We start from the raw sequence: 17,541 nt of genomic DNA, 5'->3' as shown, positions 1-17,541 counted from the left end.
AACAACAACCTACGTGCGCGTGATGTTGTACGAGCGGTAGTATAAAATATATTTAAAATTTTATCTAGACACCCATGGATTATTTTATCGATACGAATTGTGTGTGCACTCAAAGTTTAAAAAAAACTATAAACATTTATTCAAATTTTTACACTTTTAAATAAATAAGGTGTACTATGTGCATATTTTTCGTGATAGTTATTTTGTATTCGGAGAAATAATCATTTTTTGGTTTTAGAATATCTATTTAGAATTTACCAACAACCGAAATAAATATAATATAACGAATACTGTAATTGTAATAGGTAAGCCACTTAACCTTAATACAGTGATAGCTAGTATTATGTAATATTAAAGCTAAGTATGTAATCATATAATCGTTAAGTGCAATATGAATATCATTACGTGTTTTATTAAGAGGATGTCAGCGTATACTATTTGTTTTTTTTCTCTAACGTCGTCAATATAACAAATTCGCGTTTAGCATAACCAACCTTGTACTTTTAGCTTTGATGTTAGCGTAAAATTACCCATTAATTTAAAAACTTAAACTGTGTTCTTAGATTGGCTTCATTCAAATATTGTTCGATTTTTCTTGAGAATTTTTAAATTGACACGTTTTATTACACACTAATCACTGACTATAACTTTGATAAAATTTGAAAAAAGAACGCATAAAAGGTTGGATTAGGTTAATCTTTCGTAAAAGAACCAGCGCAAGAACACATAATATTCGTTACTATCTAACAACATACGGTTGGTTCTGCTGAACGCAAATTTTCTATGTTGCGCATCATGGGCGAGAGAAAAAAAGCAAATAGTGCGCTGATATCACATATCTTAAATAAAAGTTATAATTCACAAAATAAGGGAAAATTAATAGTATATCGGTATTGTGGTGGTTTTACACTGCATATAATAGAACATAATATAATATCCATAGAATTTGACGTATGGATACAGAAATGAGACTATAATATATATTTTATATAGACGCCTTTTCGGCTGGAATTCCGAAAATAGTATCGCACAGGAATGCGTATATTACACACACACGCTCACGGATTTAAAACGTAGCTAGTCGTATTGGAAAAGAGAAACTTCGTGCCGTTTAAGCGGTGCTGTAGCTCTTCTTTTTGTGTTTTTATATCTGCACGCGTATTTGCGCGGTATATGCGGATAAATCCGATAAAGACCGCCCGAGGAATGCGAGCGTGTCTGTTTTCGAAGGGTCGTCCGCGCTTCGCCGAAACAACCCCGTTCGCAACTCCTGCACTCGCCCGCTTTCGCGAAACGTCGGTCTTTGACAGGGTTTCCGTACATATTATATAATCTATTGAGAACATTTTAGTTCGTTATCGCGCGTATGTATATAATATACACATAATATATTAAATAGTTAAATCGCAGAGAAAAAATAAAAAATACTGTTTTCCGATGTACACGGAAAAATTAACGTGAGTGCCAGAAATTGTTTCTGTTTTTCAGCGACAGAAATGGCGGCCACCGCACGATACCGACTGCAACGACGACGACGATATAACATCGTATACGTGTTTCCGATCCCATCACCGTTTAAATTATTTCACGACGCACCGGCTAGCGCACGGGTTTTATGGGGCCGATACTCCCACGCTCTCGTTCAACATCGTTTTATTCCGCTTTCTTTATTTACTATATATTATAAAATGTATATTGCGACGAATATATTTCGATCATTCGGTAAGGTTAGGTAAGCAACCTCATCTACCTGACATGTTGTACGGATAAGTATACCCGCAATTACGTCGCGCCAAGAGAAAAACTTGGTCCCAAAAAACAGGAATATAATAATTTAATTAAGATATATTAGTAATAAGGACTAACTATAATCAGTCTTTCGTTCTCTGGTTAATTTATCGCGAGGCCCGTTAATTAAATACTGTCGGTACCCGAATCGCTCTAGTTAATATACAAACGAGTGGCTTAGTTACTTTTATTAGTACAGAAAAATATAAATTGTCCTTACAGTGGCTGAATTGAAAGGGCATATAATATTGATTGTACATTTAAAAGAGTTGGAAAGTCTAAGACACCAAGCAATGAAGCACATCGCAACGCGAACGAAACGATTGGCCGGCCACACTTTTACTACGGTATCTGAAGCTGACAACACCACGCTGTGTCTAATATTATTGACGTCCCAATAACTGATACATTTTGCACAGAGTGGCCGAGGAAACAGCATTTTGAATAGTTTGGGACGTTTGGGTTGACAGAAGAAGGGAAACTTAATGAGTCGTAACTCGTAAACCCGCAGAGCGATGGCATTTGTTTTAGTAACGTAGAGGAAAATATTTAAACCGCAACAACGGATAATCTTACGATCCTGACGTTCGAGGCTCTAAAAATCACGTCTGACGGGACGACGAAATATTTACATTTGTCACATCATATTATTAGAAAATCCCACTCCTCCCGCATGGTGGAGGGTATACAGTATGGATTTAGACTCGACACAGAGGTACCAATGCTCTCTGGGGCTAATCACTATCAAGTGCTGCAGGTTGTATCTATGTAACCTTTATTTCATAAAATATAAATCATGTATAGTAGTTATGATCTTTAGTTTAAAAGAACGTCTGTTTATTTTTTTACAACTATTGTATAAGTCACTATTCAAATTATAGAAATAAAAACTGATATAAAAATACGAAACAGATATTTCATTACTATAATATTCTGAAATCTAACGTACTTAACCAATTATTACATTCAAATTATTATAATACTATTTATATATTTCTAAAAACCTTACAAAATCAAAATTTTGCTAATAAGGCTATAGAGCTGTTTATATTCAAAGAATATGATACTTTAATTAAACAAAATATAAAAATGTCAAGTACAATCATAATATATTTTTCAGTAAAATAAAGTAATGATCATTGACAGTTGATGTATATTTGATTACTTATATACTTACAGTTTATACAAGTTTTCAAAATTAAATACATTTACCTAAACATTTTCAATAGCTTCGATATATTTTTGTGAAATAAACTCATCTTCAAATAGTTTTATAAAACATTTGATTATACTTTATAATCATCACATTTAATTAGTCAATATAATGGAATATTTTTAAATTACGAAAAACGCTATGATCAATGAACTTGTTTTATATTTATATTAGATACGTACATATTGAGTTTCAAAATATTATTTGTATATATTTTGCTAATATTGTGAATATAGTTAAAACAGTTTTATATTTTCTTTATCGACCTAGGTGTATATAGTATTTATAACAAACGTCTAATCAGAAAATTAAATATTTTTAGGCCCACCCACTGACCAGTGTTCCGTACTGCCGTTTCGTTATCAAAACAATAACTATTATTATTTTATTATATATATATATATATAAATGTATACATTGTTTTTTTTCGTTACGTATTATTATTTTTTTCTTGTTTTTATTTTAATATATTATGTTATTAATGTTATTATTACGGGTTCATGTTTAACATAATCCGCGAGGGACTACTTGGGAGGTTTGATTGTGTTTAAATTGATTTTCCCCAATGATAATTTACATTTTAACTTAAATGTTGACACCTCATTTGACTTAAAGTTTTTCTTCTACAATATAACATCAGACTTTCGACGTCAGGAGGTATGACAATCCATCATAGGCGGATTTCCTAGCCAGGTATCGATTTTCCTAGCTAGGTATTGATTTGCATCGGTTGAGGACTGGTTGCTAGACACTCAATTATCATTTCCGGTATGCATATATTATTTTTGAATTCAAAAAAGGCACCGGGAAAGTGTCGAGACAAACTTTTACACTGAATTATAACTGATAACTCACAAACATGGTAATTGACTTTATCACATGTTTTAGTGACCGATTTTTAGATACCCGATTTCTATCCGGTAAAACAGTTTCACTCGATCACCTCAATGACGGATTCTATGCACCGGAATGGAGTTACACGGGCAGCTAGTATTTGAATAAATTAGATACATTATAATATTTTATGTAAAATTTTATGTCTTTCAGATTCCGAGGAGTACCTCGTTTGAGTGTACAGTATTTTATGTGAAATAAAAAACACTAATTAAGTATAATTAGTCGCTTAAATTCAATTGCTAAAATTTCTGGTATTAAAAATTGATTAAAATGCGTATAGTTGCTATTCATAAGCACTAAAGTTAAAACAATGTATTATGATAAGACTTTAGACATACATGATAAATATATTTAACACGTCATGATTTACAAAATTAATTTTTCAATGTGAACTTATATGTACATAAAATGTTTAACGATATATGATAATTATGATTTTATTATTTTACTATAAAGGAAGAAATAGGATTGGTTAAATAATTTATTTTAACTGTTAAGTCAATAGTTTTTGCTCAAATAATAAATTTAAATGTCTTTATTGTACCAGGAAATTATATAATTTAATAAATTAAATTAAAAGTTTTATAAACTAATTTTTTAATTGATTTTATATATCTTATAAACATTTTAAAAATTATAACGGTTATTTAATAAATAATATCGACTATTATAAATGATAAATATTTTTATATTTAACGGAAACAAAATAATATTATTATTATTTATTTTTAATTAGATTCACCTGTTTATTTAAAATATTACATTCATATGTATTACCAAGTAATAAACATACACAATTTATGAAGAAATATTTATTAGGTTTAATGTAAATTACAGTTATACTTATTATTTTAAATTAAAACGACTTTTACAAAATCAAAAAATATAACACACAGAGGCCACTCTTCTAAGTACTTATTAAAAGTTTTATATACTCATTTTGTAAGTATTTTACTATAACATACTAATTTTTATTATTGTACATGATTTAAAGTGAAGTTTAGCAAATTTGATGAAAATTAATGAGAATTTACAAATTATTCAATCTTGAAAATACCTTATCAACATTCAAGTTAAAACCATAACTTCAACTGATTGTTTGCTATAAATATTATAATCAATATTTCTTGCAAATCTTTTTAGTAAAAACTTAATTTAAATAAAAATAAAATTTTTAGCTTGATGTACATTTTATTTAGTATTCAAGAATTTCTCAATTGTAACATATTTCTCATATTTTAAACCTTAGAGTATCTTTAAATATCCTCTTGACATAGTGTTGTTCATTGTCAAACATTTTGAAACTGTCAGACCAAATTTTGTGGCTCTCTCCATGTTTTAACATAGTGTAACACTGTTAATTTTTTATGATATTCAACTACAAGATGCGTGTTTCTTTCATAGTCTTTAAAACGCATTTTTTCTAATTTTTCAATACATGGTTTGGTTCCCTATAATATGAACACGAGATTTCAAACAAACTTCGGTTATCGCGTTTTCTACTGAGTTGATAAATTAATATCATTATTATGTATATATATATATTTAAATTCTTTATTTTTGTTTTTGGTTTCTATTTCACAAAATATTTCCAAAAAGCTCCATCTCTATTCTAACAAAACATAATTTAGTATAGATGGACATGGTTCAGCCATACAGTTTTTTAATTTAAAATTAATTAGTTCAATAGATTTTTTTTTAAATTTGTATCAAATTAAATTAAATTAGATGTAGGTTTAAATTTATTCACTTATTTATTTTAATATGCAAAGAATTTATACTTATATATTATGTAAACAAATTAATTATTCATAAAATGAATTGTTTTAAATTATAGAAAACATTAAAAACTTATAATTTATATTGAATAAGAGGTAGATCTATGTATTTTTTTTAATAGGACTTTCCTTTTTTTCTATTGTTTGTCTTTTAAAAACGCGAACTGATTGTAAAATAATTTTTTCTTTGAAAAATAGTAGTAAATTAATTTTGAAACTTTTAAAAAAAATAAATTATTTATAAAGGATAAGATAATAAAAGATAAGTAATTTAATAACATAAAAATTATTCAAATATTTTTAATATTTTTATTTGTAACGTGTCTAAAATGTAATTCATTGTTCTGAATTAATTATTATTTTATAAAACTAAATTAAAGTTTGTATTATTTTTTCTACATTAATTCATTTCTCGTAAGGTTTTAAAATTTGTATAGGTACTACGTTTTTAAAGTTATAATTTATTTATAAAATTTTCTCCAAAAATATGAATCGTATTTTGTAATGATGCGAATACAGAAAATAAAAATAATGGGCTTGAAAGAGTAATAAATAAATTTTTTATAATGGGATATTGATGGGTAGATTGTGAATATATTAACATTTAGTTTAATGTAATAGCATAATTATGCTCAATTTATTTTTATGATTCCCATTTTTGAAGTTAAACAGATTCCGTGGAATTTAATATAAAATTATCCAAAAATGAAACAGCATTTCACGAGGTATATATTTATAGACTTATTTTAACATGATTATAAATATCGTGAAAACAATATAATGCACTATTGTACTAGTATTAAATCGTACTAAAAATTATTTAAATAGTATAGGGTTTGTAGTATAACTAATATAGGATATGTAATATATAAACGATGTTAAAAAGTTTTAAATTTAAATTTGAACTTACACTAATAGAATACCTATAATGTTTTACTATACATAGAATTTGAACATGAATACGAAATATATAAAATACGAATAGAGGTTTTATATTATGATTTTTATATTTTAATGTTGAATTAAAAATATAATAATACGGTAGCGTTTGATATTTCATTACTAGAATTAGTAGAATTTCTGATACAGAACAATATAAAATATAAAACTAAATCAATGTTGTGTACCGAATATAATTTATAAGTATTTTATACATGCATAAAAATGGATTTCATATTTGTAATAATGCCAGAATATTACACTACAAGTTATTATAGTACTGTTTATAAATATATTATAATATACAGTGTGATCACTTTTTCATTATAATATAACAATACGTTTTTTATCTGGATCATGTTGGATTGAACTGGGACTTAGTTGACAAACTAGGAAGTCCCTAAAATATACGTGTATAGGAACATTTCAAATTTTTAACTCTGTCGATATATGCACATATATACAGTTAAATTTGTATTTGTTTAATAAATAGAGCTTGGATTTTGTAGAAAATGTTTCTCTTTTGGTGGTAGTGTTATAGAAACATAATAATCATTGTAATACATAAATACTGTTTGAATCGTTCCGATTTTAACGAAGTAAATTTTATTTTGCATAGTTTTTTTTTTTTCACAAAACGTGCTTTTCTTTGCTATTTTTCCTGATTTTTACGTAATTTTCATGAAAATTAAAAATATTACTATGTATATTATACTTCAACACTACTATTATTTTGCCAGAAATTATAATTACAGTGAAAAAAAACCAATAATAAATATATGACCTTTTAAGTTAAGTAATTTGATCAAATATATATCTATAAATTATTAGTAATAGTTAAATACCTATTTTGAAAGTTTGAACCACCATATTTTTTTAATAGTAATGTCACTGAATGAGAGCAATTAAAAATTTAGTCATAACGAATAAATACGTGTTTGTGTATTAAATATTTATAATCGAACATTTTTTAACATAGTATTATCTAATTTGATTTATTATCCTTATTATTTTTTGTCATTAGAATACCATAAATAGTAATATTTAGTTTTATATTTAAAAAATACATATTAAATATTAATAATAAAGTTTAATATGAATCATTTAGTCGAATTTATTTTAGAACAATAAAATTATATAATAACCTTACAAATATAGATTTACTCAATTAAAGCATTTAAATTAAATAACTTTATTTATAAAAATAAAAGTTTGAGTAAATATTGTATAAATGTTTACAAGGTATCAAAAGCTTGTCAATAAAGTCCCGATTCAATTCAACATGAGGTATATGATATTTTATATGTTAAATAAAGTTTGTGATAGTTTATGATTTTGTCGATTTGATAAATTATAGTTAAATTCGACTGAATTGTAACTAAATTATTCGTAAAAAAACTTTAAAATAAAAATAAAATTTAAATCTTATAATATAAAATCAGACATACCTACTCAATCTGATTAAAATACCAGTAGTTGTAGTTGATCGGATGATAAGTAAATCTTGGATAGTTTTTTTCGAATATTTGATACGCGTTTTATAATTGATTATTATTATCTAGTTTAATATTAAATAATTAAAAAAAAAAACTCTTTAAACTAATCTTGACGTTTATCTAACATAGCAGTGTAATAGCTTTTATAAGTTTTATTCAAATTGTTATACAAGTTTGAAGTTTATAACTTCCTACACCAGTTAACTATGATCAATAAAGTGTAAATTGTTTTTCTTATGTTTATCTTAAAGTAAATCCCGATTTATATTCTCAAATCTAACTACGTATAACGTGATTACATAGTAAATAACGTTATTAGTTTTTATTTTGTCGTATCAATATTTTATATATTTAATGCTATTTGAGTAGGATTGCTACGTAGCATTATTATTTAATGGGAAACGTCTTAGGTTTATTACGTATATGTTTAGTATTTTTTTTTCTTATCAGGTTTCTAATACTTAGTATAAGCTATACTGGAGGATGATTCATATCCGTATTCTATTAAAGCCATTGATCATTGATCAAAATGTTTTTGTTAAAAATAATTATTCATAAAATTTCCAATAGTAAACACGATTTTTTCAATTTGAACGTATAGTTTGTATAGATATACATATATTTTAAATTACTTATATAAAGGATATATTGTTTATACTAAAATTGTATTTTTAACTTTTTTTTTTACAAAACCATGGAATATCTTTATTCTTTACCGAGAAATTGTAATAAATATGCTAAATATTTATGTGAAACTATAATGTAGTTAGTTTCTAATATATATATATACATTAAAAGTTTATCACTTATTCATTTTTATAACTGCTTTGTTTATTCACAAACTATTTTGATGAAAATAGATTAAATAAAAATTTATTTTAGTAAAAATAATGTAGCAGTTCTAAAATATAAGATAAAATGTAAATAATTTTCTAAAAAATGTTATCAATATCATCCTATCAACAATTCCTAAGTAAACTTAAACAAAAGACAATTCGATGTTTGTAGTTTACTTTGATAGAAAATATAATTAATGTATAAACGTAGTTTAATGGAAAGTTTATAGAATTTATTTAAATCAATTTGTATAAATCTAAAGGTAAAAATTATTTATTATTATATTATTATATTATGAGTTTATCCATGATTATATTGGTTCGTATCCACTATTGTTTTTTAACAAGAAACCTTTGGAACTTATCGTCTTATTAAGATTTTGTTTTTTTTAAAGAGTATTAATAGATTTTAATAAAAAAATCAAATATTTAGGGAATATTTTTTGTTAATTTATATTATTATTATTTTTTTTTTTAACTTAAATTATACTTTTTTTTTATGAGAATGTTTTCTGCCTGAGTAATTCTTATTGTTAATAACTAACACAGCTCTAGTTAAAAAGTTGTGTATATTATTATATTATATAATACATGATTGAGAATTTCGATCAAGGAAATTATCGTGTATGTGGGTGTACGATAAAATATATATACGACTATATATGAGACACTTTTCGCGGTATATGATGTTTTGTAATACTATATATACATTTATTGTTATAATGCGCAACAGTGAGATGGCTGACAATCGTCGCTTGTTTTGGATAATATTATCGCAAAGTTAACATTAGAGAGAGAGAGAGACAATAGGAAACAGACAGAGCTGAACACTTACGATTTTCGTGTTGAGATTTCGGAGTTGAGATTCGGCGTATCGAAAATCACGTTTGGACTTTCGGTGATCCGCGGGCTTCGCATCCATGTCGACGGCCGTTCGTCGTACCACTGCGATCACCGTAATACTGCCACGAATGTGTCGTACGCGTCGTCGAGAATGGTTTTAGGAGGGTAGCAGTGTGGTGGGGTAGTTTTTTGGGCTGGAGGGCGACTCGACGTCAGCGACGACGGGAAGCGCGCGCCTGTGTTGTTATGACTGCGGAGCCCCCAGACTTGCGCGATGACCGCTTGGTTCAGAAGTATTTTGGATCTCGTCGGAAATCGCTTGTTGTCTCCCGGTAGATTCGTAGAGATGTTCGAAACATGGCCTCTACGATGGGTTATGGTTACAAAATATTTACATATATTATGTAATATTATGTACCGTATATAGTGGACCCCTGCGGAGACCGGTAGACCTGCCTACCTGCTCTATATTGTATAATGCGCTGAAATAACCATGAATTCCAAACCCCCTAACACTGAACTGTGGGGGGCGATATTATTATTTTAGGGTATTTTTATCGTTCTCCGTGATGTTTCCGCAATCATTTTTGTGTCCCTCAATAAAAATAAACTAAGATTAATGAAGAGTTGTACCTTGAATCGTAGAAATATTATGGGCATCCTTACAGCCTAGATGCGGTCAAATTACATTTTACATTTAGAATTTTATATTATTTACTCAATTACACTAAAAAAATGACCACATATGCATACATTTATGTTTGAACTTTTTTTTTTTTAAATAATAAGTTTTTTAGTTAAATTGATCGCCTCGAAGCAAGCCGGTGATCCAAATATTTAACATACTTCCTGTCAGTATATAGTGCATAACAACCGTGATGGAATAATACTTTTTTGTATTACTGTTTTAAATAATTAGTCGAAGATATAAAATGACCACACAAGTCAATCAACTTAGTTAAATGAAAAAAATAACAAAGTTTAAATTTGACTTCAAAAATCGAGGAAATCGGACTACTGTTTGAAAGTTTATGAGTCAACCTCGTCATTTAGTACCTATATCACTGCAATGGACTCATTAAATTAAAATGACGCGATACTAAAAACCGTTGCATATTAAAAATGGTTTTGGACAGTGTATTAACAAGATTTAATTTTCTACTAGAAAAAACTTTCTGCAATGTTGAAATTTGATAATTTTAAAATATTTTTGTTTTTCAATAAATGACGACAGACGTAAAAAAAAAATATAAACAAAATTCATGATTGTAAAACCAATACATTAATTACTCCGCTTAAGATTTAATGAAGACAAAATAATACATCGTAATAACGAATAGATTGTATGCGTATACTATGTATAGATTTAAGTTGTTGTTACACTTGATTTTATTGCAACCTCTAAGGCTCTAATAAGTAACTATAATATATTATATTTATATAGAAGTATGGTTTCTATTATATTTATTAAATTCAAAATAATCTTAATAAATTATGTAAAGACAATATATGCGTCAGTACGTCATAATATAATAAACATATGGACGATAGTACATATAGTTTTGTGTATTTTACGAATAATCATTTTATGTTATATTTTAAATATTTAACTTATTTATTTTAGTCGATTCTACATACTATTTTTAAGCTTAAAAATAAATATAAAAATATTTTCCAGTCTTGCAAATAATGATTAAATTTGTGAGCGATTTCATTATTAATACCAGAATATCTGTGTCTATACTATGAATACCAACGTTATCTGTTGAATATTCTGTCGCTGTGTTAAACATTTCCCCGCACAAAGTTCACTTTCAACGCTAGCTGGCGCTTTGTTGACCAACTTTTGCTGACGCTTATACTTGATTTTTTGGTTTTCAATATTATATATTTGTGCAAACTGAAATATTATACTTAAGTGGTGAGGTTTTTTGTATTTTTTAATCATTTATACTAGTCGCCTAATCTAATCTAACCCAGAAGCAGGTAAATCATCTATACCATCAAAGAATCTTTGAGTAATATATTGGTGACATGACATAGATCTTATCTTGATCCGTCATTCTATCAGTTCGAAATGCACACACTGCTTGTTCCACTGAGATTTATTTCACCGCCTACCATACCACTGTATTAATCCATACTAGTAAGTATGGAAATAAAACGGATTGAGAACCAAATGGTTCGTTGGACGTGGATAAGAAAACTGGTAATGATCACGTTTTCCTAGAAGACTGATTTATGACTTCAAGAAATATAGCGGTCACTCGAACGCGAATATATCGTATTAAACGTGGAACTTTGTTTGCCAAATTTATGCTTCAGGCGATACGGCAGACTTTGTAGTATACTACAATCAAGGCTGTAATATTTTAAGCCACAGTCGAGGGTCCCTAACGGACTCTCGTCCGTTTATTAGATGTTATTCGTGAGCGACTATTATTGAGTAATCTCCAATAAGTTACTAAAAAATATGGTTATACTGTTAAGTTATTACGTGGGCGTCACGTATATATAAATATTAATTATATTATATCTACAAGAACGCTCTAGTCTTCACGGCTGGTTTTAAAAATTAATTTTAGTTGGAAATGATGTATATGCAGTGTGTACAATGTGTACATAACTTTGAAAAATCCCAATATAGTTATGTATGACTAACGTGATCATTTTTCCTCACACTATATCCTTAAATTATATGTACATAATATAAAATGTATATATATATATTATTTATATATAAAAGTTCCTCATATCAAAATATATTCTATAAATGCATAACTTAAGCATAACAATGAGTACTTGAAAATCGTCATGGATACCCAGGGTTCAAAAACTGTATATAATAACGTGTTACAATAACGCTATGCATTGAAACAATAAAAACTATTGCAATTTTAAACCTAATATAAACATAAAAATATACTTCTGTATATATTCTGTATTTCTAAATATGGAAAAATACGATTTTTAGTAAGGTCGGATTTTGGTTGATAGTGTGGATATCTACCCCTTGGCACCATTTTTTTTAAACCACATAGAGTATTACCTAAAATATATTTTATACTATAATAAAAATAACAAGAATGACTTACTACAATTTTTTTTAACTAAAATAAAATTTATAAATATTAGTAACATTGTATTGCATTATTGGTTATGAAAATCAATAACTGGAAAAATACTTGCCCAAATCGCTAAATATCTTTAGTTGATGTCAGATTCTAGTATTTGTAATCAATGATTCTATGTATAATAATTTCTTTGTTAATGTGTAAAATTATGTTTTCAATCATTTGGAAACACGTTGTAACATATTTTTATGATAATTTTAAAATAAAATCCAATATAGTAACTATATGTTTAATTACTATGATTTACTATGATTTGAAAATACCTCCGTGACATAAATCGCTTGATAGGCGAAAGAAATCCAAGATGAAGTATTTATTTTGTCAGAATAATAATTCACAAATCCTTTTTTTTTTTTGTTAATTTGCTAGGAGCTCATCAGAAATATAATCTGAAGAACATTAAACATAATATAACTATATTCGTATGAAAATATTAATAACGTTTTACGGCATATTTTTATTAATATGCAAGTAGTCCTGTACCATACAATGAATTACAATTATACCCAAAAATACAATTTTTTTTTTTTTACAAAGAGGTGGGGACATATTTGATTTATAATTATAGTAACTAATATTGTAATTTTTTTAGAAAAAACTGATTTTTTTTTAGGAAAATTATTTAAAGACAGGTTTTTATTATATTTTTTTTTTTAAACCTCATATCTTTATTTGCTATAATTTTTATTCATAAAAACATTTAATTTCTAACATAAATTTATTTAAATTTATACAAAATAATATTATGTGTTACATAACTATAAACAATAATGCATAAAATATATTATTGAAATCCTGACTTGGGTAAAATACATTTTAAAAGTATTTCAAATACATATTCTGAATACTTCAAAAAAGTATAACTTTTTTGGGAATATATGATACTTTTTTTTGTGAGCGGGGGGCAATTGCCTCCATTGCTCCCCTTGTATCCGCCCTTACATTATACTCACAAAAACAACTATTAGTTAATAATTAATTTTATTATAAAAAGTAGTACTATAATCAACTAACTTTAAGCCAATAGCCAAATTGCTATGGCTTAAATAATAATAATAACTACAAATTCAACATTTCAAATTGAAAATAACATTACACACTAAAAATAGTATAAAACAAAATAATATATTACTATAAAATATTTTGAATGGAATTATACACAGATTATAGGTACTTATACGGTTAAATACAAGTGCAATAGCAATTTCTATGACAGAAGAAGTAATGAAATTATTTTTAGTGTGATTGGACGCTAAAAAAATATTCCAAATACTGTATTAACAATATTTGTAAAAAGTATTAAAAATACTGTATTGAATACTTTTAAAAAAAAGTATTCAAAAAGTATTCAGAATACTTAAAAAATATCCCGAATATAGTATTTGAAATACTATATTCCGAATACTACCCAAGTCTGTGGAAATCTAAATTTTGTTTGATTTAACGTGACGAATACAACACTACTTACAAACAATATTATTATATTATGTATTGTTACAAAACGCAAATTGTTATGATAAATATTTTGTTCATATATTATTCACAGCTAGTTTGATTTGTATTTATTTTTCACTTAAAAAAATTGCATAGAGTTTGGACACGATATCTCGTGTTATATTTTTAACAAATTCTTTCAAATATTTTATCTCGTTAAATTATTCGAGATATTTATATTATAAACAACTTAACAATAAATTGGTGCACATATCGTGTTTTTAAACTAAAATAAACCTTTAGTTATATTAAAATGTGTATTCACTTGCATTCTGAACTTTTCCTTGATATAATTGTAAAGACTATATAACTTATTAAAACTTTTACCATTTACAAAGTTTATCCTAAAATCGACGTAGATGGATAGACATTAAGTTTGACGTGACAACTAAAATATTGAATTGCATATAACTGAATAAACATTTATATATTTATATTGAATACCTACCAATTATTATTTATTTTATTTTTTATTTAGATTATATCAAAATTATGTAATGTAACACATGTAATTGTTTCTATTAGTTAATTTATAAAAAAATAATATTATAACGCTACTGCTATGCTTCAGACGGTACATTGCAAACATTTAGTATGCATTGCATTAAATTTGTTTAAAATACTATGCACATTTTCAGAAAAATGTTTCGATAAGAATATACATTTTAAGTTGTACTTACTTGGTACATTTTGAGACCAGGAATCCTGACGGGAAGCTATTACACCCCTATTGTGTTCAATTATAAATATTGTTGTTTAAATACGAACGTGGATGTTTTTATAAACTAATAATGCTGATACCGAAAACGGCGTTTAATTAACATCGTCGTAGGTGGCCTCTGTGTATTTTCATAATAATAATGATGATATTTTCCACAGTGTTTAATATCTATACTTCAATTAGTATAGTAATTTGACAGTTATTTAATTGGAAAATTCTGACCTGACTTCCGGTTATTTAATGGTTGGTGGATAGTGGTATATTTGAATTATAGCAAAATTCTTTTGTAAAAGGTGGCATGGTTTTATCGGACTCGTGGATAATTGTTTCACTTTTAAATGTTTGATGGCTATCATTTTTATCTTAAATCAGCCACCATTCACATTAGGATTTTACAATGTACATATAATATAATATTATTATAATTTATAGCCAACTTTATATTAATCATTTTTATTTTTAAAATAGGTAGTATTTTATTGAAATCCATCGGTTTAATAAATTAAATAATTTCGTAACTACATGCAATAAATGTGTATAATATTTTTTTACATTAATTTTGTACTTTGGTTACATAATTAATTTAAAAACTGTTTGTTTCTCAGCAAATGAGCAAACTATTTGTAAATGATAAACATAAACACAGTTTTATTGAATATTTAAAAAAAATTAAAATTTGCTATGCATGTTAAATGAGACATGGTCTCCAGTATGGCTAAATCAATATTCAATATAAAATATTCATATTTTAATTTTAGCTATTTACCCTTTTTTTTAAAAAAAATAGTTCAGCTGTACATTAAAAATAAATAGTATATTTAGACAAAGTGATAAAAATAATAATAATCGTTAAACAGTAATAATAATATGTTTTATTAGATGTTAAATATTATTTTTGTTAATGTTTTTCTATAAATTACAATTTATTAACCAATATAATAAATAATGTAGCTTATGAACTCCTAATACATTTTATCCAGTCTTGTTTTTAAGTATTACCTATGATAGCTTATCTAAATTTTAGTATAATAGATATAAATATAAACAAAATATTTAGAAGAAATAATGTTAATTTAAAGTATAATGGCAATACATTTTAATATAATAATACTAACCAGTCAAAAAGTATAGATACTATTATTTTATATAATTAATAATTAAAATGTATATATTTTATTTAAAAAATGTTCGGGCAATTAAAAATAATTTATGGCTGATATGTTTTTTTATGGCATTTTAATTTTATTTAAAATATTATTATTTTATACCTACTTCAAATACACTTTTATTAGTTGTATCTTTACGTAATGACGTTTTATGTTTGGTAAAAAATATAATATTTTATTTTATAAGTACACAATGAGTCTACTAATACGAAATAGTTATATGCTTTATACATTATTGATTTTAATTAATTTTAGAATATTATAATATTATTTTCAAGTAAAAACTCTAACCCTGTTACAGGGCCATTAAAAAACGTAATTATTTAACTCATAATAATTTAAATAAATTGAAATATATTTAAGTACATTGACATTCTAAGTAGGTACCTATATTAATAATTAATAAATATTATTTCTTCCAATGTTTTTAAACAAAGAAAAAAAACTCTGATTCTAGTATATTGTTGAAAACTTTCAATATTTCAAAATTAATTAATGCTATACATACTTTTTAAGATAAATTATGTATTAAATTAATAGCAATAAGTTTTTATTTTTCTACAGTTTATTTCGATTGATAATAGTTGGTACAACAGTCATTATATAAATTGTTTTGCGTCTCGTTGCAAATTTGGAATTTGTTTGTTTAAAACTACAATACAGTTGATTGTTTTAATATATAGTTTATAATAACAAAACGATATAAAATAAAATATTGATGGTGGTAAACAAATTGTAACAGGAATTATATTGGTGTTCTTCAATAATTTTTTTTTTTTTTGTTTACTTATAAAATATAAAATGTAAAAATTTTACAATAATTAACGTGAGCACGTGGATATAAACAATCATTATTATTGTTATTATTATTATTGCACAGACAATATTGTTAGCATATTATAACATTGTAGAATCACAATTAATATACCGGAAAAATGATACATAAAAACGAGGTTTAAAGTTTCTACAAACAATGGGAAAATACATTCACAAATACGGAAAGGAAGAATTCAATGCGTTTAAGAGTAACACGGACCTGATTTAAAATAATATTGCGTATTTAATTGATAGATAGGTAATAACGAAATAATTGAGTATCGGATAAATAACTGGAAGCTGGGCTCAGTGGCAATGACATAGAACAGGTAATTAATGAACGAACATTAAATATTTACTATAACAAAACAAAAAATGTACAAATGGCTTTCTAAAAGGCAAACAGTGTTTTAAAAATTG

General features: G+C 26.0%; 1 protein-coding gene across 1 annotated transcript in view; it reads right to left on the bottom strand.

Moving 5' to 3' along the window:
- LOC113550863 overlaps positions 1–9,909 on the bottom strand; it is a 48,228-nt gene extending 38,319 nt beyond the window's left edge. The window contains exon 1 of the mRNA XM_026952792.1: positions 9,783–9,909. Coding sequence (XP_026808593.1) covers positions 9,783–9,869 — 87 coding nt within the window. The 5' untranslated portion in view covers positions 9,870–9,909. The remainder of the gene's footprint in view (positions 1–9,782) is intronic.
- Positions 9,910–17,541: the final 7,632 nt, after the last annotated feature.

The sequence above is a fragment of the Rhopalosiphum maidis genome, chromosome 2 (genome assembly GCF_003676215.2).
Source record: "Rhopalosiphum maidis isolate BTI-1 chromosome 2, ASM367621v3, whole genome shotgun sequence".
Taxonomy (NCBI): domain Eukaryota; kingdom Metazoa; phylum Arthropoda; class Insecta; order Hemiptera; family Aphididae; genus Rhopalosiphum; species Rhopalosiphum maidis.
The sequence above is the reverse complement of the archived record's forward strand: the minus strand, read 5'-3'. Positions and strand labels throughout refer to the sequence as shown.